The sequence below is a fragment of the Trichechus manatus genome, unplaced genomic scaffold (genome assembly GCF_000243295.1).
Source record: "Trichechus manatus latirostris isolate Lorelei unplaced genomic scaffold, TriManLat1.0 scaffold00047, whole genome shotgun sequence".
NCBI classification, from domain to species: domain Eukaryota; kingdom Metazoa; phylum Chordata; class Mammalia; order Sirenia; family Trichechidae; genus Trichechus; species Trichechus manatus.
Genome location: NW_004443983.1, coordinates 14,880,024 through 14,903,851, shown reverse-complemented (window position 1 = coordinate 14,903,851; position 23,828 = coordinate 14,880,024). Strand labels below are relative to the sequence as shown.

The 23,828-nt window shown below is 38.3% G+C and overlaps 1 protein-coding gene across 1 annotated transcript in view; it reads right to left on the bottom strand.

Moving 5' to 3' along the window:
- EFNA5 (ephrin A5) overlaps positions 1 to 23,104 on the bottom strand; it is a 314,223-nt gene extending 291,119 nt beyond the window's left edge. Inside the window, exon 1 of the mRNA XM_004377007.2 lies at positions 22,708 to 23,104. Within this exon, the coding sequence (XP_004377064.1) occupies positions 22,708 to 22,832 (125 nt within the window). The 5' untranslated portion in view covers positions 22,833 to 23,104. The remainder of the gene's footprint in view (positions 1 to 22,707) is intronic.
- Between the last annotated feature and the right edge of the window lie 724 nt (positions 23,105 to 23,828).

Genomic DNA, 23,828 nt, shown 5'->3' with positions numbered 1-23,828 from the left:
TTCAGTAAATCAATTTATGGTAGATCTTATAGCTGTGAATTAAAAATTTTTTTTCTTTTTAGCTGCTTCTTTTCTTCTTCTGAAACACTCAGATTTAAAAAAAAACAACTATTCTTAATTTTAGGACCAATCTATATTAGGAGTTTCATCAGATAACACTCAGTCAAACATAAAGATGTCCCCGTGTCGAATTTCAGGATATGACTTATTTTTGGTGGTTGGGTAATTTGGGTAGTTGGATACATGTCATTCATTGTTCTCTTACTGATTAACCGCAACTTCAATGTGATTTTCCAGATATAAATCCTTAAAGTCATGTTTGGAAAGAAAAAGTCCTCAAAAAAATCTTTAAAATCACGACTGAAAGTAAAAAAGGAAAATCATCTGTATTTTCTCTTCAAAAATTTACACATATTGTAAATACCTTTGTGTTAGTTCCTCTGCACTGATAAAACAAAAATAGGAGGAAGGGGCAAAGTAAATGACATGTTTTATCCAAGGAAGTTAAACAGGCCATAGACTCATGAAGTTGAAAATGACCTCTCAGAGCAGACAATCCCCTCATTTCACAGATGAGGAAACACGATGTGGCCAAGGTTAAGTGACTTGCCCAAGGTCAAACAGTTAAATACTGTCAAGGCCTAGTCACAGCTCAGATCTTCTGAGTCAGATGCACTTGCCTAAGAGATCAACTAATTCAATCATCTTGTTGTAAAGATGAAAAACAGAGGCCCAGAACATTCAGTGATTTGCTTAAGGTCAAATATCTAGTTGGCAGAAGAGAAAAAGTAACACCCACATAACCTGACTCCCAGCCTTAGAATTTTTTTTTAAACTATATTACTTCATCTTTCAAACTGACAAAATCAGAAAGGAGAATTTTCATACAATTAACACATGAGTTCAATTAAGTTATCAAAACATTTGGCAACAGGCGGCCACAAAAATGAAATGAAGAGTAGAAATCTATAGGCAGTCAACATATCTTAATACTTCAAAAATTAATGCTCTAAATTTATGAATCAGAACAATCACAATGATGAATTATACCTAAATTTTACTGAAGGAATATTATGCACCAAGCATTTTACACACGTTTACTTTCTTAATGAATTATCACAACAGTCTTGCAAATTTCCACAAGGGGAAACTGAGGGTTAAAGAGTCAGGATTTGAACCCAGGTCATCCCAATTCCCAAGACAGTCCACGCTCTCTTCTTGACATACCTCTGAATCATTATAATAAGAATTTTTTGTACATTAAAGAGACAACCAAAGCTACACAAATTCATTCAAAAATATTTATTAATGGATAACATTTACTGGTCACATACTATGTGCCAGATATTGTTCTAAGAGTTTTACATATGTCATCTATTTCTCACAATAGCTCTATGGGATAAATATATTCTTGTATCTATTTACAGATTAGGAAAATGGAACACAGAAGGGTTAAGTAACTTGTCCAGGACCCTAGCAACTAGTGAGTGGGGGAGCAGAGAACTGAACCCTATACCAAGTACCCACCCAAGTATTTGGTCATCATGGGCCAGACCATGTGTACAGTGTTTTTCCAAGAAAACTACAATCTCTGGCCTCAAGAATCTTATAATCTAGTAATGGGAATAGAATACATACAAAGATGCAGACAGTGTGCACAAACTACAATATTATTCATATACCAATATTATTTACATAAACAACTAAAGTAGAAGATGGAGTAACAACTTCCACAGCACAGGCACAAAGGGCTGTGCATGACAGACGAGTCACCTAAAGTTGCCAGGAACACGTTTCAACTATAAGATCCAGGTTAGTCTGGCACAGCAGATGTACAAAATGGGTAAGGTGCCAAAACTCTTTCGTCCCCAGCTATCTGCCTCTCTGGAGATCAGGTGGAAACCTGATCCACTCACATCCTATCAGGAGACTTTTGTCTTTGAAACTAATCAGGAGTAATTTACTGGCTGCTCAACTACAGGGCGAAACGTCCTGTGATGGAAGGAAGCAATAGGAAGAGGAAAAAAATGGGGGTGAAGGGGGAGGACTGGGACACAAAAGAACAGTCATTTCAAGAATTCATATACCATTCCCTATAGCTTATAAAATGTTTATTTCTTGCTCAAAATGTATTTATCATGAATAGGCAAAACGTACCGTTAAAATGTTTAAGTAAACCGATACTGCTATTATGCAAACCAAAACTGAGATAAAGTACAGGAATTTAGATTAAGCATAGGGAATTTTTTTTCCTGGCCATATGATTGCTAAACTCTGAAAATTTTGTTCAAGGAACATTCCAAATTTCCTCTGAAATTTTTCAAAAATAGCTCTATTCCGGGGCCAGCCCTCATGAATCAATCTTGCCTGAATGCAGATGGCCAGCTAGCACATGAATTCCCTAACAGTCCAACTATCCTTCACATACAACGCACACTGTACATACATATAGCCTTAAAATTAGCTCCAAAGAACACGCCCACAAAACATTTAACCTCTGCATCTACTAATTATATGCTCTGGGTGCAACAGTGGGTTTGCGACCTCAGTCCACTAAATGCTCAACGGAGAAGAAGCTAAGTATGCTTTTCATAATAATAGAATACAGTCCATATCATTCTCCTCTGTGTCTCCTCAGAATCCTTTCCCCAAGGTCGCCCTTGACATTCCACTGAGTTCCGTTAGACAAAAGAGGTCTTCCTGGCCAAGTGACCTTCATCTAGTTTAAATTATGTAAAAACTCAGTTTTCTCAACTGTAAAACAACAATCACTATAATACTTCCCTCTTAAGAGGTGGCATCAGGATTAAATGATAATGATTATGAAGTCTGTACAACACTGTGCTTGGTATACAGTAAGTGCTCAATAAATTCAAGTTATTCAAGGCAATTCCTAAAGATGAACATAAGCACTTCTGTGGCCTGTGTGAGCAAAAGTGAATTTCTTCTACAGCACTGCTCCTACCTGTCCCTGAGTAATGCCGAAGTCCACACTTCAACTTAGGGGTTTTGAAACTATGATTCAAAAAGTCACAGTGGTCTCACGGCCCTCTCAGAAGCCTGGGAAGGGAGGTACACAGAGTCGCAGACTCTAGCCTCTTCTAAGTATAGCCTTACATTTGTTGGTTTGGGTTTTGTTTTGCTTTTGCTGTTTTACACATTAGGCTTTTGCTAATGTTATTTGTGAACAATGGCTTTTTGGCTAAAAAAGAAATTTTGAAACAACTGCTTAATCCACAAATCAGAGAAACAATACAGAAAAAACAGAACACCCCAGATTTCATCTGGAAATATTAAAATAGTGCTGATTTTTACCATCCCACCATCTAACCACTTATAAACCAAGACAAATTTGAAGACCTTCAACATTTACCAGCATTCAGTTATATTTACAAAGCAATTAAACAGTGTATAAGATACACAACAGTGCAAAACAATTATAATACATGATAGAATCCCATTAATTCATCTGTTATAAAGAATAATCCATTGTAATGACCCTTCCCTAGCTATTAAAAACACAGCCTCACATTTAACACCCTACAACATGGCCCAACTCACCTTTCTAGTCCACATTTTAAGTATTTTTGCAAGGTTCTCCTCACTCTAAATAAACTACTTTCCGCATATCCCCCAATGCATCTACAAGGTTCCAGCCAGCAGGCTTTTGCTTCTGTTGCTACAGATCCCTGGCCTATTCTACTTCCCTTTATCTCTATTAAAATCATATCCATCATTCAAGGTCTAGACTAAATTATTCCTCTCCGAGTAGTTTCTGATACCGCTGAACAGATGTGCTTTCTTTCTCTGTCCATAGCATCCTGTGCTTTATTGTGACAGTATTTGTTCTAATAGTAGCTTCAGTGATGCGGAACATTTTGGTTACTGCCTTGACAATTAATGAATTTTCTGACTGTTCTGGTATTTGCCTGCATGTGGCCTTTAGCATGGAAACGTTCATAACAACACATAATACTGTAAGATGGTTACAATATCAATGGGAATAAATAAAAATTCAAAGATGCCACTGGTTTTACTGTATATATATTAAAAATCACTTTGCAGTTAGGACACATGAGAATTTCTTTTTAAGGATGTTTAGTTTTTCGGTTAGTAAATGAACCAGGGTAGTTTTCGCTAAAACATAAGTCAGCCAGCTGTTTGTTTGGGTTCTTGAACTGAATGGTAAAAATAAAGGCAGATTTACTCAAAGTATTCCACTTCAAACAAGGGAATCTGTTCCACATTTAAATGATTTAATTTTCTTTTTTAGAAAGTTCAAAATTTTCACATAATAAGAACATCTCATCTTCAGAACTTTAGAACTTTCAGATGGCATACGATTCTTCCTCACCCATCTCACAACCCAGGGATGCCAAGGCACTTAGGAGACCCAAGAGAGTGTGTAATCCGACATGACAGCTGAAGGAGGGAGGCTGACAGAGGCATGAGAACAGGTATCTGGGAGGGAGAAGTGTTATTCTACAGTCCAGGTTTACCCCTTATCTTGCTTCCAAGTCCACAAAAACGCTACATTTCATTTTTCCTTGAGAAGACAGCAACCCTGGCATAAAGGTTTCACTCAGAGACAGGCTAGCCCCACCAAGACAAACAGCTTCAGGTACCTTAAACTTCTCTAAAACAGACAGGGCGGCCAGTGTTTTTGCACTTCGGTCTCCGAAATTCTCGGTAACCCAGCATAAGCTCCTGCCGGCTTTGTAGTCGGCTTCCCTTTCCTCTATACGGCGCATTTACGAGTTCAGCTGTGGGCCCTGTTAATTTCCCTCCGCAGCCTTTCTTCTGTCCCTAACACATGCATACTTGAGCTGGGCTCTGGAGTGCTGATGAAGGAGGAACAATAGGAGGCTTTGAGAAGGGCTCGGCCCCAGACCCAGTCAATATTTACTTCAGTTTGGGAGCCACTGTTTTAAAGCTCCTTCCAAGCAGAACTCAACAGTGGGGAGTCCCCAGAGGTTTCTAGATTTTATTTTAACAAGAGGGAAGAGGCGTGGAGAGACAGAGTAAATAGATTACTGTCCAAACCACTTTTTCAGAGAAAATAAGGGAAGCTGTTCACCAAAACAGGTTAGACTTTCAATATTAATCAGCAATTTATAACAAGAAAAACCAATCGTCTTCCAACACTGAATACTGCAGTCTTAAACTCTGTATCAGGCTGCAACACAAATCCACTTAATGGGACCCCTGTATATATTGTGAGCAGGGCCCTGATCCTGTCAACTGCCCAAAGCTTGCCAATGTTTGCCTACACTACCTGTAATGGCAATGCAAGGCTCCTAGGTGAAGTTAGCCCAAACTCCGTAACTCTGACTTCCAAACGGCATCTTATACTACCAACTCGAAGTGTGTCCTAAAATGAAGTCATAAATTACCAAACACGATAAATCAAGAGTGTGCTATGATAAATAACTAGTAAATGTTTCTGCTATCTTAACAATAGATTGGAAAGGTGAATCTATGGTTCTTAAGAGAGTGACTGAAAGAAGTCACGAACACTCTTCTTCCCAGTGAAAGTGGTTTACTACGGGATGGGGCAGATGGGAAGTGGGATAGAAGGGATGGAGAGTTGGTTCTAATACTGTATTAGAGTCAATGGAATTTACATTGCCTTTTGTTGGGATAAACATATATACTTTTTCAGTTAAACAAAACTATTTAACTGTAAATATTTTTGGTTTTGCCCAAACCCAAACCCACTGCCTTCAAGTGGATTTCCACACATAGTGACCCTACAGGACAGAGTAGAACCGCCCCATAGGATTTCCAACGCTGTAATTTTCACAGAAGCAGACTGCCACATCTTTCTCCCAAGGAGTGGCTGATGGGTTCTAACTGCCGACCTTTCTGTTAGAAGCTGAGAACTAAACCACGGTGCCACCAGGGCTCCTTTGGTTTTGCCCAGTTGGCATAATTATTTTTTTAAGGGTTAACTGTCATGAAATTAATCCAAAGCGAGAGTGGGAAATTTTGCTGAAAAGATTAAGACCATACAAATTATTAAAGATTTCTGTTGGATACCCGAGGAAAGAAATTCACAGAAGTCTGCTGTAACCAATTGTAACGGCCATTATTCCATTCAAATCAATAAGTAGATTTTGTTCTTTCCTTAAAGACCTAACCAAACATTCCATTCACATTTTACGACACTTACATAAGGACAGAGAAATTGAAGAGGATTTGTAACTGCCCAAATTTAAAATTCTACTTTATGACAATCCTAGTATTAAAGAGCAGTTCGCCATCTTCTAAATTCAAAACAGGTAAAATATGTTGACAAAATTTAGCCTTTTCCAAAAAGAAATGAAGAGAATTCAAACCACTCCTCCCTCCAAAAAATATTATGAGGTGAAAAGAGGTACACTAGGATTGGCCTGTTCTTCTAAGTTTGAACGTCTGAGTTTACCAAACACACTGGAATGTGCCGCGCTCTAATCTTTATTACCATACTAATAAAAAAAAAATCAAAATGCAACTTAATCCAATCATTTCAATATCTTAAGGAATTACTGGATTACTATACACTCGATTTGATCAATCAACATGCTCTCAAGGACTGAGGTAAAGTCTTTGGCAGACATTTTTTAACGAATGTTTAAGAGTATAAAGCATTCATTTTTTTATAATACAAAGTGTCAATAAGTGGTTCCTTAAAATGTAAACTTCTCGACTACCTTTTTGCCAAGAAAGGACATCTGGAACAGGGGAGAGATTGTAACCATTAATCATTCATCAGATACAGAAACAAGTAACATAAATTTACAAAGTTTTAAACTTAAAATTAACACATAGCAAGCTCATTCCCTTGACAAATCTTAACTTCCAAGCTAGCAAACAAAAGAATTTGCTTGTGTGTGAAATGACACAGGAACAACAAACGTAAATCTAGCATTCCAATGAACATAAATATTAAAGCATTGTACTTTTAAGGGAAATAGGTTATGCAAAGCAGTGCTCTTTCAAATAATTTTGGTATTACTAAAACCAGTATTTTCACCGCTGCTAGCCAAGTTCTGCCCTCATCTGTCACTAAGTTTCTGGGTACAGCACATAGGATCTTTGATAATTTCCCTTATGAATTACTTTTCTCTTTTTTTGGTGGGGGGTGGGTGGCAGCATACGTGAGGTTTATACCTTCAGGAATAAAACAATATTATAAAATAATTATGTAAGTATATGATTGCAATTTTGAAACAAGTAACAGGCACATTTGCTATCCACCTAAATAACTATAAACATATGAAGTAAAACCTGCTTTGAATAACCACCAGACAATTCTACACGAAAGTGGCACTTTAACAGTTATGTGTTACTCAGGTTTCACTGCATTAAAATATGTGTTCTTTGACAAATTTTGTTTCCTTTCTCAGCTAGACACTGTTATGATCTATTTATGGTCCTAATATCAATCTGTGTGTAATTAATATGTGCTAAGTTTAAAGGCAGTCCATAGCAAGAGTTTTTTAAGTAAAGAGGTGTCAAAAAACTAAACCCGGTTTTTTCTGGCAGTGGGATTCAGAAGAATCCAAGGATCTCAGGGACAGCCAGGCTGTCTATAAGGAGCAGCCCCAGACAGGAATTGATTTGCTTCCACAAGCTCCTCATTGGAAATACAAGCATTCTCTAAGAGCATTTATTTCTCTTTTGAGATGAAGGTATCTCATTATACCTACGAAGTGCAAAGTAGAATATTAGGGTTTTAGAAGTCAAAGAGGAAACAATATAAAAGACACAAACACAGAGGGGAGAGAGGGCACTAAAATAAACCTGACCAATTTTACAAAGCAGATCCCAAGTTCCTTCCCAGTTGACACGCCTTTCAACCGTCACTCTTCCCAGTCTTGTAGAAATGACAAGATAAAACCTAACACATGAATCTTTAAAAGAAAACTCAATATAAATGTATAAAACAAATCCATCAGGAGCAACATATTTTACAAAATAATACAACTCAGTCTTTTTTTTAAAAGGTCATATTTTCCTTAATTCTTTGCAAATAAGTTTTTATTTGTAAAAACGTATGTTCTATGCAACTTACAAGAATATACAGAATTATGTAATGAGATACACTTGCATAAAATGAGGTGACTTCTTTAGTCTCTATGCTTTTTATAACAGTTTTATGGCCATTTTTAAAGTACCGTCACATATACAGTTTCCTTCAAATTTTCACAAATCTGAGGGAGACATTCTTTTTATTATACCCAATTTATTTATTACATTAAGAAACTGAGGCTCAGATTCATTAGTATAAATGGCATACTTACACTCAACTAGAACTGAAACTTAATCTAAAATATAACAAAAAAAATGATAACAAAAACAGCTGAAAAATCTGATCTGATGTAGGTAGTTTAATATCTCACTCCCTGAGCCCTTGCCTATATAACACTCAAATGCATGTGAAAATATTTATCCAAAACAGGTGCTATTACAAAAAATCTAAAACAAAAAAGTACATGAATCCAATGTTTTTACTTTATACAATCAAAATTATATATGTACGCATATCAATGTACCTAAGAACTTGTTTGCAACCAACTAACTTGATGATACATCACTGTTAATAGCCTTCAGTTAAATAAAACTATTCAACGTCCTGATTTTCCTTTTATAAAAAATGGTGGCGGGGGGGTGGGGGATAATTAGAACTATTGAACATCATCCACTTTACCCTAAGCAAGGAAAAGACCACAAATCCTAGGTCAATTCTATATCACCTCTATTTTGGAAGAAGTCATTCCTTGGAGATATGAAATGACTTCATTTTAATCAATGAATATATTGTATTTCTAAATTTAACGGTCTTCTAAGCACATAACATATTTCTCTTTTAGGAATCACTTAAGTTCACACATAGACACAGAAGATTCTTTCATTTCTGTATCTACGAGACTCATAAAACTAGAAACCCTAAGTGAGTGTCACCTCGAAGTCACTGTCTAAGAACACTCGTTTACACCACAGCGAGCGTTAACATAAACCTCCCAGGAAAAAATGAATGAAACACTTATGTCTTAATTTACTATTCTTGACAATATTCATAGTTCTTATGAAATGTTTCCTAATGTCTTAATTTAAAAATGGAAAAAAATGTAATTTAATAATTGTCATCAACAATTTTAAAATGAAAATATGCTTCCACTTCATAACTGACTATAACAAACGTGACAATAAAAATTGTTATAAAAATAAAAGGGGATACTTAAGAGTACTCACCTTCCTCTCCCTCTTTTTGTTTGTTATAAACACATACCTGCTTTACAGTAGTTTCATCTTTCTTTAACTGTTCCACAGAGATATATTTCAGTTAAATAAGTCTACTTACTAGTGCTTTCAAAGACTAATACTCACTTTAATATAGTATTATAATTATATGCACAGAGTGAAGAACAGTTTAAAAAAAAAAAATTAGGTAAGCAGGTAGGGCAATCTTCCAAACTTAACTGCTTCCATTCCCTACTTATTCATAGAAGCATCGCATAATATCTGCTTTGCAAAGTTAAGCTTGATATATATACTGTGAAAAAGTGGAAACGTGTACAGACTGCGTATTACCTAGACTCTACAGCAACAAAGATTTCTCACTAAGGACACTAGAATCATAGAATTTTAGGGCAGGAAGGCATTTTTCAAGTCTTTATAACTCCACTGGAACTGCAGGCTTCTGAAAGCCACCCACGAGAGTCTCAGCCAGTGGAGGCAGAGAAACTGTTATTCTCTTAATACTGAGAGTAAAATGAACATTTTGGGTTCATTTAACCATAGGGATTTAAATTAGAAAGTGTTAAAAATCTGTTTCTGAAGTATAATTCTGGCACTGCCACATAAAATACATCTGGGGAGGGTTTGTAAATAAATATCCTTAGACATTTATGGCAGGATCCTCCTTCAATGTCTTGGACCAGGGCAACAATTTTGTTCTAGCAGAATCTGTCTATAGAAAGCAAGACTTGGAACAAAATTCCTGTCCGATTACCTTTGATAGTGGTGTATTTTTAAAGACGCATAAACCTCAATGTAAAAATCTATATTATTTGTCATCTGAGATTTGGGGGTAAGTGACCACCAATAAAGACTACTAGGTATTTCAGGGTTCTAAATAACACTTACACTCAAGTAAATATTGCACCCTGTCAGAGATTACAGAACTATATAGAAAGCTCAGGGCAAATACAATCCAGAGTTCTTGATGAGGAGCCAAAAGCAATCTCACCCCACTGAATGCCTCCTTGCTCAAACTGTGGTTTCTGGGTCCACAGCATCAGTATCATCTGGGAGCTTGTTAGAAATGCAGAATGTCAGGCCCACCCCAAGTCTACTGCATTAAAATCTGAATTTCAACAAGATCCCCAGAGGGTTTGTATGCATATTAGAGTGAGAAGCAGTGATCTAGAAATCTAATTGAATGTTTCATGATAGCAGGGTTGTGTCTATACTGTTTACTGCAGTATCTTCAGTATCAAGAACAATACCTGGCACACAGTGGACAGTCAATAATTCTGTCGAATAAATGAAGCCACGTGTGAAAATTTCTTACGGCATTTTCTATTTTGTACTGTGATTATACATAAAAAAATTATCATATCCACACAAAACTCTAAGTTCCTCAAGGATGCAAATGTTGTCTTATTTATCTTTGAATCCTCTGTATGTCTCCCAGTGCTTAATACATAATATCGCTCAATAAATATTTCATCAATTTTAAATTTCAGATATTCAAGATAGGAATATATTACTACCATAGGGTTGCTCTGAGTCAGAATTGACTCGATGGCAATGAGTTTGACTGTTTTGATTAGATATGTTAGCTAGAATATATTTTTATCATGAAAACTTTGTAAAAGTAAGTTAAAATCAACATACAATTCTGAATTCATCCATTTGGCTTTGGTTTTAGATATAGAAAAGAGAATTCATCCAAGTAATTAAAATGCTAATGGAAGACATTCTATAGGGCCAAGTCCTGATTCTAAGTGGAACTAGAGAACAGGAAAGGTATGAATGAAATCCAAAATTGATTCTAAAACCTCATGTTATTCAACAGCTTCAAAGTCTTTTCTTACCAAATCTCATACCAAAACTGTTATAATTTTCAGGAATATCAGTTTTTAGTTTTATTTCTCAAATCTACCTACTGCCCAGAGACAATGAAATCACCAAAGCCAACCAAAGAAAAAGACAGCAATAGAGATATTTAATAAGCGAACTAAATGATTAGCCCAGAAATAACCAGACAGCAACACAAAGCTCTAGGGCTAAGTAAAGAAATAATGACTTGGAAGAGAGATAACTGTAAGCAATAATAAGATATGTTAATAGCACAAATGTATCGATAATAAGATCACACCCAAAATAATACTCAAAACAATGAGATGTTCAGAGTCATAAATACTGCTGGTGCTCTAAGTCCACATTAGAAAACTCCATATTATAAAGAAAGGAGGGATACTAAAGGGGGCCCCTCTTCAAACAACTGTCTTTTTTTAAAATTTACTGAGTTATAGTCTTTTATACATTTTTTTTTTTTTTGCTTCAGAGAGTCCAGAGTATAAAGTTAAGCCACTACATGTCTGACCCTATATGTATATATCCACATGGAATATCCCATATATATATATACACACACACGTGCGTGCACGCACACACACACACACACACACACACTGTTGTGTTGTTGTCTTCCCAAGAGTATAGTTGACAATGGTGATAGCAGAGTGTATAATTAGTTTTCATTGTTCCCCTGACAGCTATACTTCCATACAAGATCTTTTTATGTTGTAAATGCTATGGAAAAAATACACTAATAAGAGGCATTTAATTATGAGTCCAGCAACCATAGTGGGAACATTGCCAGAAAAGACTGGGACCTCTGGGATAGCAAAAATACTATCTGCAGGAAGAAACAAAGTTCTGTTCTGCAATTACAGTAATGCTCAAAATATTAATGCTGGGCATGTGATGAAAAATTTTTAGATTTTTTCCCGAGTCTGAAATTAGAGTCAATAAGGTGTGTATACAATGCTACATTAGTACTAAAATCAGAGAATATGATTATCTTACCTGTAATAAAATATTGATAAAAATAAAGGCATTGCTTACTAATAAGGGAAATACTCTTTAGAACAGCTATGTTTTATGATACTGTCAATGATGAGCACAAAGATCCACTTAAAATTTAGGGGTTTTTTTTTGCTTTGTTTTTCACAAACTTAAAAAATGAGCACCTGTTATGTCAAATATCTGGGTGCTACATTCTCTGAGCTTACTTTAACTGGTTTTATACAGTTTTTAAAATAAAGCATCCCCAAGTTGCTGTCATGGTGGACACCAGATCTGTCACTCAGGCCCCTTCTTGCCTAATTAGTAACTGGGAGACACATTTTGGCAGCTTTCATTTCCCTATTATTTTCTTCAGTTTGACACAAAACCCCGTCAGAAGCACCACTATTTGAACTGTACCCCTCTTAGTGCTGGGTCACTAAATTTTAATAAATGGAGCCCCTGCCAGAAAACTACTGAAATAGGCATAAAAGTTTATTGAAGCAGTAACAGTAAACAAATATATGAAGAAACACTGAATGCCACAGTATCTAAAACATTAATGGTCTATCTGAACCCAGGGGTTATTGGCGAGATTGCAGAGCAGAGAATAAAAGAAAAGGCCTTTAACAAAACCACTGCTTTCATGTGTCTTTAAAAAAAAAAAAAAAGTACTAGCTAACTCAAGCAGGCAAACACTTTGCTGCAGCAGAACTATGCGTCTGAGTCTCCCTTAGCCTCCTCCATTCTCCCAACCCGATGAATAAAATTATTTGGAGGCAAAGATTTATAGTGACTACATGGATATAGAACCCATCCAGGAGTCACAAAAACTCTGGATGAATCCAACAAAGAAACATTTTTCATAGAAGGTAATGTGAGGAACTTAAAATTGAAGCTGATACTTCGGAGAGCTGCAAATAGCTACAGAATCAGTTTCAGGTTTTCCATCTCAAAGTGTCAGTCACTTCAAAAAAGCATCCTGCTACGATGGTGGCTCAGCACACTTGTGTGCCAGGGCAGTGGCCATGCTGTGTGTGTCAGAGGTCACCGCTTCCACATGCCGACATCTGTCTGCATTTTCTTGCCCTGAAACAATAGAAGGGGAACTAGGCTCATTTGCTCCTACTTTGTTTAACCTAATTGTTAAACACAAAGGATAATTTCCCAATATAGAGAGATATTTTTCCTTTTTCCCCAATCCCATTTGTCTCCATAAAATTGAACACTATAAAAAACTGAACCAAAAGGCTAAGTCCCCTAGACATTATTCAGTATAGTAAGCGCAACAAAGTCAGATGTCCTATTGATGTCTATGACACATGAAACATCGAGTTTCACGTCCACCACCATTAAAATCTAGATGACAAATTGCCCTATAATTATCCAAATAAAATAAGCCATAACTTGATGTTACTCAAACCACAACACTGCATTCTTAATAGAAGAAAATACTTTCATAATATGTATTTTCATAATTGGAGGCAGGACTGCTAATTGGTAATTATGGTTTTTACATATATAAATAAATTACTGATAAAAGTTAAAATGGAAATTATGACAGCTTGAAACAGCAAGAAAAAACAAAAGGTATTTATTAATTCATTTAAAATATAAAGGTCACTTTGAGCACTGAGTTATTTTAGTCTTCTCCAGCTAGTCAAAAGAAAAGTAGATGATGAATATCAGAGGAAGGCTTTTTGCGTACAAAAACTGTCAACTTATACCTAGCTTTTACTAAGGTGCCCATGAGATGTATTACCTGCTCTTAAAACATGCATTTTATTTATCACCTTTACATTGGATCTACAATAACCAAAGATCCTACTGGTAATGAACTGAAGCAATCTGTGACATACATAGTATTCTGTGCCCAGTTTAATCAGACTGCCTGAGTCAAGCTCTGCTTTTACTACAGTACATGGGAATAATGTTCCCAGACATCATCAAATAGATATAGCAGCAAGAAGTGTTATATAAATTTTTGGTAAAGTTTACTAGGCCACATGTTCTTCCAAATGTATCTAGATTCTAGAAACACAAAACACAGTGGAAAATATACCAGACTCAGTTGACACGTACTCTCATAATTCTTAGTAACAAGTATGAATTCACTTTCAAAATAATTTTCTATAAGAAACCACAGGAAGGGCTTGGTACTAAGCCAGTGAGAGCCTGTATTGGGGGGGGGGGGGGCTCTGACAGCATATATTGCTTCTTAAAGCAGCCAAATGTTTTAATTTTAGAAGAGTCCTGGTACCGCTAAGCAATCTGGGGGAAAAAAATATTCAACAAATGAAAACGACTCAGTATAATCAGAAAAAGAAAATAGGATTTGAAGGGATAACAGTGAGGACTATTATATTATTTTGAAATTAACAACAAATTACAAACTTCAGAGAAAAATACATACGTAAAGATGGTACAGCCCAACATTTAACATTAAGATTTCATATGCCTAGTGTAAATATACTGTTACAAAGTTAAAACATCATCTTCTTTTTCAACTAAATACAAGAAGACAGCATTTTAGTGAGCGTACAAATTACTAAAGATAGAGCTTTGAATGTAGAACACTGCCAAAATGATTGAAGTGGTTCAGTCCTTTTCTATCGTTCATATTCATTTCCGGACCATTTTCACAAAAGAAATAAAATCGGTCTTAAAACAAGATGGCTGCTTCTAGGAAGAGGGAGAAAGAAAAAAAAAAAAACGCTGATGTAACCGAAAGCCAAAAATCTATCTTTTCTAAGTTGAGAAATAAGGACATAGTCATTTTGTTTTAACTTCCAAGTATGTATTCATGCACTTCTGCAAGGAAACCCACAATTACACTGTGCAGTTATTTAAAAATCATTAATAGCAAAGCAATTTAAAAAAAAAAAGTCTATCTAATCTTTGCATACTAATAACATTGTTGTCCAATGCACATGCACAGCAATATCACATGACCAGAGATCCCACTTACATTTCATACCAGAATCATGATCAGTAGTCATGGAAATCAGGTCACTTGAAAAAGTAATAGCAGCAATAATACTGATCTCTATGTCTCTTAAAGAATCCAATTGTAAAAATGTTCAGTAATATCCTGTTACAAATAAATCATATTTGGCTTTTTAAGAATAAATATCCTAGAAATTTAACTGTTTGACAAGCTCTCCCGAAACTGCACTCTCCTGACCTTCCCTGAAACAAATGACAGATAAATTCTATGACATATATATAAAACTTAAAACATTTTCCTTAGAAAAAATTTGAATTTTGAAAAAAATTTTCAATATTTTTAAAAATCGCTCCAACCTATTTTTATTCCTCACTTGAGTAGAAAATAAAACCTGACAGTAACATTTTCTTCAACCTGTCAACTGTCAATGGTATGAAGGATGTTTCTACAGATGAGAGAGATTTATTTTTCCCTATTGAAAATGATAGAATTCTACCTGAAACCATTACTGTGGTACTGTACTGTCTCTCAGCAACTAGTTAACTTATGTAGGCATTCCCAATATTTTAAAATTATGTTTTTATTGAAATATATGGTTCATTGTTTGAAACCTACATTTAGACCCTTCAAAATCAAGAGTTTACATCAACATAAATTTTTAGATTAGAGATTAACGTACAGATATCAGAATCTTACAATAAATCCTTCAGAGTACAATAAGGAGTACAGATCACCACCAACGGTAAAATATAAGCAGCTTTTTTCTCTTTTTTACTCAAAACTGCATAATAGTGGTAGTACCAGGAAAACTTGCAGTAACAATTTTTCACTTTAAACTAAGTGGTCTGTGTCAGTGTGCTGTTTTATGACTGCATAGGCATAAATATTTTTTTTAATTTGTGATAAAATATATATAACAAAAACTTGGTCATTTTAACCATTTTAGGTACATAATGCAGTGGTGTTAATTACATTCACAGTGTTATGCAACCATCACCACTAAACTTTTTCATCTCTCCAAACAAACTCTGTACTCATTAAGCACCGAATCTGTTTCTCCCTCTATCCAGACCCTGGTAACCTCTAATTTACTTCTGTCTCTATAAATTAGCCTATTTTATATATTTGACCTAAGTAGAATCATATAGTATTTGTGTAACTAACTACACTTTAAAACAAATGCAGATGAATTTAAGAGGACACAGATCTCATGGTAATGAGTAATATCCCATTCAGAAACACTAGAAGTTCAAATTAATCACAAGAAACTTTTCTACAACAAGGACAGAAGTTGAGCAGCAGACTAAAATATACATCTAATAATATAAACCGGGCCCTTAAAAAAGATAATTTATTAATGTTTAGGTGTCTAAGACCACATCGTAACACAAATTACTAAACCTGAATATTAACACCTCATTTCTTATACTCCTTTTTGAGGTTTTTATACCTGAATATGAAGGCGTTATCCACCACAAATGATCAGAAAGCAATTTCTTCCCAGTTCAAAAAACTGATCCTGACTAAGTAACCTGGGCAAGTGAGAAGGGTCTTCCTCGCTGTACTTAGGGAAATACAGGCTTCCCTTTCAACAGGAACATTCTAGTCAGGGCTGCTATTTTAACCATTTGTATACTGTTTCTGAAAAGGAAATCAATAATATGAAATCAGGCAACATAATTACTTAAAATATTATAGCTTTTTAAATCCTTATTGCTACTGGAGATTGTTCCAAGACAAACATAAAAACGAAGAGGGTTGAGGGTTGAGTAGTATCTTCTTAAAAAATTATGAAGCAAGTGGCTTACATGGGGGAAAAAAATAACAAGCAATAGACCAAATGCTACTACACACATGAAAAATTCTGTTCTTAACATGTACTTGTTTTTTTTTTGTTGTTGTTTTTTTTTTTCATTTTGTGGCTTAATGTTCTCTCTCTCTTAAAGGTCTGTTCTTTTGGCATGTACTTCTCCCAAGACTGCAAAGGCCAGGACTCCTGAAGGACTAACTGTATTCATTCATTTTCTTGGCCCAGCATGGATCTGGTAGCTTGCTTGGTTCACAGCAACAGGAGAGAAAATGAGGTGCTCATCTTTATCTGTCCCTATCCAACAGAATCCAGGCCAGTGGGCAGAACGCAGTGAAATTCTTGTTCAGAAAAGCATCTTGAGAGATTAAATGGCAAGAAATTCAGGAAGTTAATCTGTCCCCAAATAACTAAGTGCTCTTTCCAAACCTGACCTTCAGCCTTCAAAGGTGGAAGGCTCTAAATCTCTTGAATATTCAACTGGACCAAACATGGCAACAAGGTATTCATGGAGTCAGTGGTTTAGTAAACACCACTAAAATCAACTAACACGAGTAACAGTGGAACTACTGAAGACTCTCTCTGGTACTTTTAACGACAAGGAGGTTATTGACCTTGATCTCATACTAGGGAGCCCTGGTGGCGCACTGGTTAAGAGTTACAGCTGCTAACCAAAAGGTCTGCAGTTCGAATCCCCCAGCCATTCCTTGGAAACCCTATGGGGCAGTTCTACTCTGTCCTACAGGGCCACTATGAGTCAGAACTGACTGGACGGCAAACGGTTTGGTTTGTTTTTCTCATACTGGAAATGCCGAATTAGACTACATAGCCAAACGTGCCTCATATAGCATGGATGTTCCACAACCATCTAAAAACCAACTGTCTATTTCGGATAGCTTATTAAGAATATATACAAATAATGCATAAATAACTGGAATATCACATCTCAGTAACTAACTCTGCTTTTCAACATTCTATGGCAAACCGGACAAATATTAAGAAACAGACTTCTCTTTTACATATTTCCAGATTAAAAAAAAAAGAAGGGAGGGGCAGATTCATTTCAGGTCTCCTATAAATGAATAAAGGGAGCTCTGGTGGCACAGTGGTTAAAGCACTCAGCTGCTAACCAAAAGGTCCGACGTGCAAATCCACCAGCCACTCCATAGGAGAAATATATGGCAGTCTGCTTTCGTAAAGATTTACAGCCTTGGAAAACCCCTTGAGGCAGTTCTACCCTATGAGGCAATTCTACCCTGTCCCATAGGGTCACTATGAGTCAGAATCAACTGCACAACACTGAGTGTGGCTTTTTTGGTTTATAAATGGATAAGGGTAAAAACATGGGATATTAATCTCAGGCATACTGTTTTATTTTTTCCCTGATGTTTATATAAATTCTGATACAAATATCAAAACAATAAAATTACCCAATACATCCAATAAAAATAATACATTAAATTGAGGCTTATAATTAATAAAGTTAATAGATTCCAAGTATTGCCTTTTACTTGAAAAACGTTTGCTTCCAACACATAAAAATATTATTAAAAATAGTTAAAAGCCTAAAAATAAACGAAATCTTTTACAAGTTTGGTGATAAAACTCATTCAGCACCAAGATCAATTTTCCATCTTTCCTGAAAACAAATTCTTAAATTTAAACCATGTTGATTTCATTTTCTTCTCAGTGAAAAAGGCACGGTGTCAATATACTGGTATACATATATCAACACACTGCTGGGTCAGATTTTTAAAAATGAAGCAAGGAAATTTTGAGATAGGAAAGAGACTAAAAGAATATGATTAGAGAAAAAAAGTTACTGCTTCTTTCTACTTGTCCACATACACGTGACCTGTACTGCCAGAAAGATTTGGGAGTGCTGACCTAGAATTACTTTCACAACTTCAAGATTACATGCTAACAAAACTAAATGGTGTCAATTACCTGCTACTCTAATATGAAATGTTTAATTTACAAGTCCCTTCAAAAATTGAAAAAGGCCAAAGAAAACATGATTAGGTTAACGTTTTGTAAATCCCTGATGAATTAAGATATTTTCCCCCTTAAGAGAGCACTCTAAACTAGTGATACTTAAAACTTTACAGAAGCAAAGCATGAAATGAGGAGAATCAGTTTTCCTAAAAGTGTATTTGTTACATTTATTACTGTTTTATTTTACTACTCCATCCAGGAATGCCAACCAGTACAAGACATGTTTAACTACTATAGCATCATTTTAGCAACTAGTTAAAAGAATGCAAGAGTTTTTTATTACAGACAGTGTTTAAAAGAATATTTCATAGGAAGGACCAAACTGTTAATAAGTGTGCTCCAGATTAAGAGGCATGCTGTTAATATTGAGGCATCTCTATCTTTTAAGTATAGCTAACTAAGGGACATATGTAATTAAAGTTTTATTATTGAAAGTCTTTTTAAAGTTTCTTGAAAGCTTTTTAGAGTTTTAAAGAAATTAAGGACAAATAACGATATTTTCCTTGATCTGGATTTTCATTACTCAACGTTACTTAGTAACATTTCAGTTCAGAATTCAGCTTAACATTTTAGAGGACCGTTCTATTACTCTTACTAGTTAGGTGAAACTCATACAGCTTCTCAAATTCTAAAAATACAGAAGATGAATTAGGCAAATGCTCTCATATGTTTCTATTCAAATTAACAGCTCCCAAATGCTATTTCATAGTTCTGAGGCAATTCAACACAGAAAAACAGTTTGTGTCACAGCCCAAATGTTATCAGCACTTGAAAATTGAACATCTACTTCCCAAAATACCTGAGAACATATATGCTAACAGTAAAGCTACTCTGACAGAAAATAAGTTCAATATTTTTTCCCTCTGTGTACCTAGATCTATGGATACTCATCATTGGAGAGTCAGGAATGAAACTCACAGTAGCTGATAAAATCCTATGATTACACAAGTTACATAAAAAAAATTTAAATCTTATGATCAAGATGTCATATATAATTCTGATTTTATCTAAACATAATTTCAAATTGCAATCCATTACTACAAGCTAAAGGTATTTACTTCTTATAGAGAAATATCCATTATTTTCAGCTTAATGTGCCCACTCATCTTTTCATCTAATAAAAAAAATTAAAAACCTACTTAATTTGCAACTGAAGTTGTGCTTTTTTTCCAAAAAAAGTTTTTTTTATAACATATTACTAGTTTCGCAAAATAAAAGTTAGGCTTTATGTAAAATCAAAAGGCATAGTTTCCTTACTTGAAAAAATGACAGCATATATGAAAAAGAAATACAAAACACTGAATTTATACAATTTAGTAAACCCATGCAAACTTTTTGAATTATTTCTTCATCTTTTCTGATAAACTATTGTTTTTATCTTTTAATTAAAAATTACTTATTTTGCATTGGCTCCTTTTAAATGAATCAAAACAGTGCCATCTTATTCACCATTTCAGAGCTAAAACTGCCTACCAGTACATACCTTTAAACTTATATTATTTTTAAAAGTAAGTTTTACTGTGGTAACATAGAAGATGAACGCACCCATAAACTCCTAAGAATGCTAAATGTTACAGCTGAATCTCTTGCGGGAGGGTGGACACATCAGTCTTCTTTGGACATAATCAAACTGATAATAATCAAATAGAAAGGTACCTCCACAAACCTCAAATTGGAATACTGAGTTAGCAAGAATACTCTTGGTATTTTAAAATTCTACAGATTAACTTTGTCTGGACAGGTTCAAAGCCACCATGGAATCCAGACTAGAAGAGCTTTCTGCAGGCAGGGCAGATCTATTAAAAAACATGCCCTGTGACAAAAATCAATGTGCTAATCTCAAACCAAACAAGAGAATCAAAAGCATAAAACAGAGATAACCTAAGATAAAATGTCCTCAAACTAACTCAGACTGCCTTAACAGGTTAAGAAGAGGAGTTACAGAAGAGGGTGTTGCTGATCCTTTCTGTTTCAACCAGGGAAAACTGGAACACCCAAGTACCCAAATAAATGAACGCCCATGAGAAAAGGATCACACCATGAAGTTTGCAGTGGGAAAGAAAAGACAACCAAGATCAAAATGTCCCAAATTTAACTAACCAATTTTACTGTCGCTTTTTTTTAATAAGGCACTAAGGTTCAGAAATATAAATTACTCTCTTTCATATATGCTGTCTAATAAAGCCCAAAGGGGAATAAAACCAACCAACATAATGAGACTTGCTTTTAACACCATCACAACTGGAAAGCTTGCTCTATTTGTCTTGTCAGCTTTAATAAAAGGCATCTCCTCTGGCGGGATGGCTTCTCTTTCTCTTTTCCTAATAGTGGTAAGTGGCACGTCAAGGAAGAAATAGCTTTCCATCCCACCACCCACCGCCACAAAGGTTTTTCTTTTTTTAAACCAAACTTTCAGTGATGTCTCAGCTTGTGCTGAGCGGTGCATTTAGGACTCCGGCTACCTGGGTGCGACTATCTTTCCTGGGTTAGCAGTGCAGGAGATAAGCCCTTCTCTATTCGGCAACCAGCGGACTGCTAGCGGGGAAATCTGCCCATTGTCATCTGAGCTGACATACTTCAAGCAGGAGTCCCTCCCGTGCCTGCAAACTGAGGGAAGGCGAGAGGCCGGCCGGCGGTGAATAGAGTTGGAGAGGCCCGCCATCCCTCTCTCCGCAGGCGCGCTGGAAGCACAGCAATCACTAGAAGCCTCTCCCCTCCCAACTTCCACTCCAGCCCAGGGAAAAACCTGTGGTCTTAGGTACAGTTGGTGCTGTTTCCCTCCCAGGCGGGCACCGAGACTAGCCCACAGCTGGAATCTGGCCTCGGTCCCGGGGAGGCAGAGCGATCTGGACTCGCGGGGCCGACTGCTGGGGCCTAGGCCCGGGGGAAAGTAAGTCTCGGAGGTGCTCCGGGCCGAAGGCGCGCCAGGCACCCTGGACAATCTCCCCTATCCGCATCGCTGGTCCATGAACCCGGGATGTCCGCGGCTGGCCGAGTTCCAGCAGATGCGCTAGGGCGGCCCCAGGTGCCCACCTCTGGCCTCCCGTGTCTCGCACGCCCAGCAGGCTTCACGGACGCCTGCAAAACGGTTCCAAGTAACCGCGTGCATTTCTTTGGCTGCGCACTGCCGGGTCACGGGCGAAGGACTCCCACCTCTCCTCTCGGCCAACTCCAGCAGCTTGCTCTGCACACATGACGTAACCCGACATTAGATCAAACTTTTGGCACCTTGAGCCACAGGGGGGAGGCGGAAGGAGGTGTGAGAATCCTAGCGCGCCGGGCCCAAACTGACTCAGGGGCCAAATGATTTCCTCGCAGTTAAAGAAAAAAATAAAAGCCTAAAGCTTCCGCTTCCCACCACCCCTCATTTCCCCCAGTCCGTGCGCTTTCTCTGCGCGCACCAGAAAAAGAGAAGGCAATTTTAAAAACAAAATAACAACAAAAACTTTGGGGATATTTGGCGGGTTCTCCCCACAGTTCTTGAACACCCACGCTCCAGGAGGGCGCTCCCAGAAGGGCGCACCCAGGGTTCCCCATGCCCCAGCCCTGTGCCTGGATCGGGATGCTGGCCAGCCTACCCGGGCGGGGAAACGGAGCAGTACCGCATTCCCGGCGCCTGCCCTTTTCCGAATCTCGCCGGGTCCCACAGAGGCAGTCGGTCTGGGCAGCCCCGGGTACTCCCAGGGGCGCACGGCTTCGCCGCCGCGGTATAACAAAGAGAGCGCGACGGGCGCGCTTCCCGCAGGCTCTCCGAAGCCATCAGCGCTCGGCGACGCAGGCTCCGAGGTGCGCGCCGCCGGCAGCCGGTGCGCGCTGGTGCCCACTGTTGCCGCCACCGCTCCTTCCACAGGGTCCCGAGACCCCAGCAGCCCCGGCTCTCCGTCCCCCACCACCTTACCTGGGGTTGCTGCTGTTCCAGTAGACAGCGTAGCGGTCGGCGACGGCCTTGGAGCCCGGGTCCTGGCTGAACACACACATCCAGAGCACCAGAAACACCAGCGTCAACATCTCCACGTGCAACATCACGCCCGGCCAGCGGCGGAGCCCCCGACGCGCCAGTCCGGGGAGAGAGCGGGATCCGGAGGGAGGAGGGATGGGGAGAAAGGAGAGCAGGCGCCAAATAAATATAAATAAATAGAAATGAAGGGAAGTGAGAAAATAACGAAGCACACACAAAGCTGGGGAGAGGGAGAAGAGCGAGAAAAAAAGAAGGCGGTGTAGTGAGAATAATAAAGACAAACTCGTACCCTCACTGGAGGATTAAGAAGAAAAGAAATCAGAAGATGGAAAAAAGCGTGCGTGTGTGTATGTGTGTGTGTGTGGTGGCGGCGGCAAGGGCGGGGGAAGGGGTGCCAAGCTGTGTCTCAGGCGGCGGCTTCAGGTCGGTCACCCCGGGAGAGGGAGGTGCACACCGGGCCGGGCGGCGGCAGCGCGGGTTGGGGCAGGCGGCGGCGCGCGCTGCACAGTCACCGGGAGTTGCGCGTCACGGCCGCGGGGAGACATACACCGGCCCGCCGGGCCCGGCTGAGCGGCAGTGCCGCAAGCTGCGCACGGCTCCGCCGCCGCCCAGGGCTCTCGCACTGCGCCCCGCTTCCCTCCAAGTTACTTTAGCAGCCGGTGGGAAACTGCAGGAGGAGGGCGCCTTGTGGTTGGGGGGCTGCGCGCTTGGGGCCCCGGGAGTCTGAGAGCCCCCTTTCCTCGCCTCCTCTGCGCTCTGCCAGACGACCTCAGGAAATCTCGGAGGAGTCGTAGGTGTTACGGATTCGGGGCGGTATGCGGAGAAAGGTGGGGATCCGGGGCCGCAAACCCAGCCCCGCCGGCGTCCTGGAACTGGTTAAGCGGTAGCTGCGCGGGCGAGGAGCAGTCTTGCCTCTCAAATCTCAAAGAAAAGTTTGGCTCTTCGCGTCTTCCGGCAGGTCCCTCGGCAGAATCGCACTGCAGTGGCGGCGGCAGCAAGAAGAGAAGAGACCTCGGGCGCTGACGGAGCCTGGGCAGGGATTTCTCGTGCGTGCTTTTCTT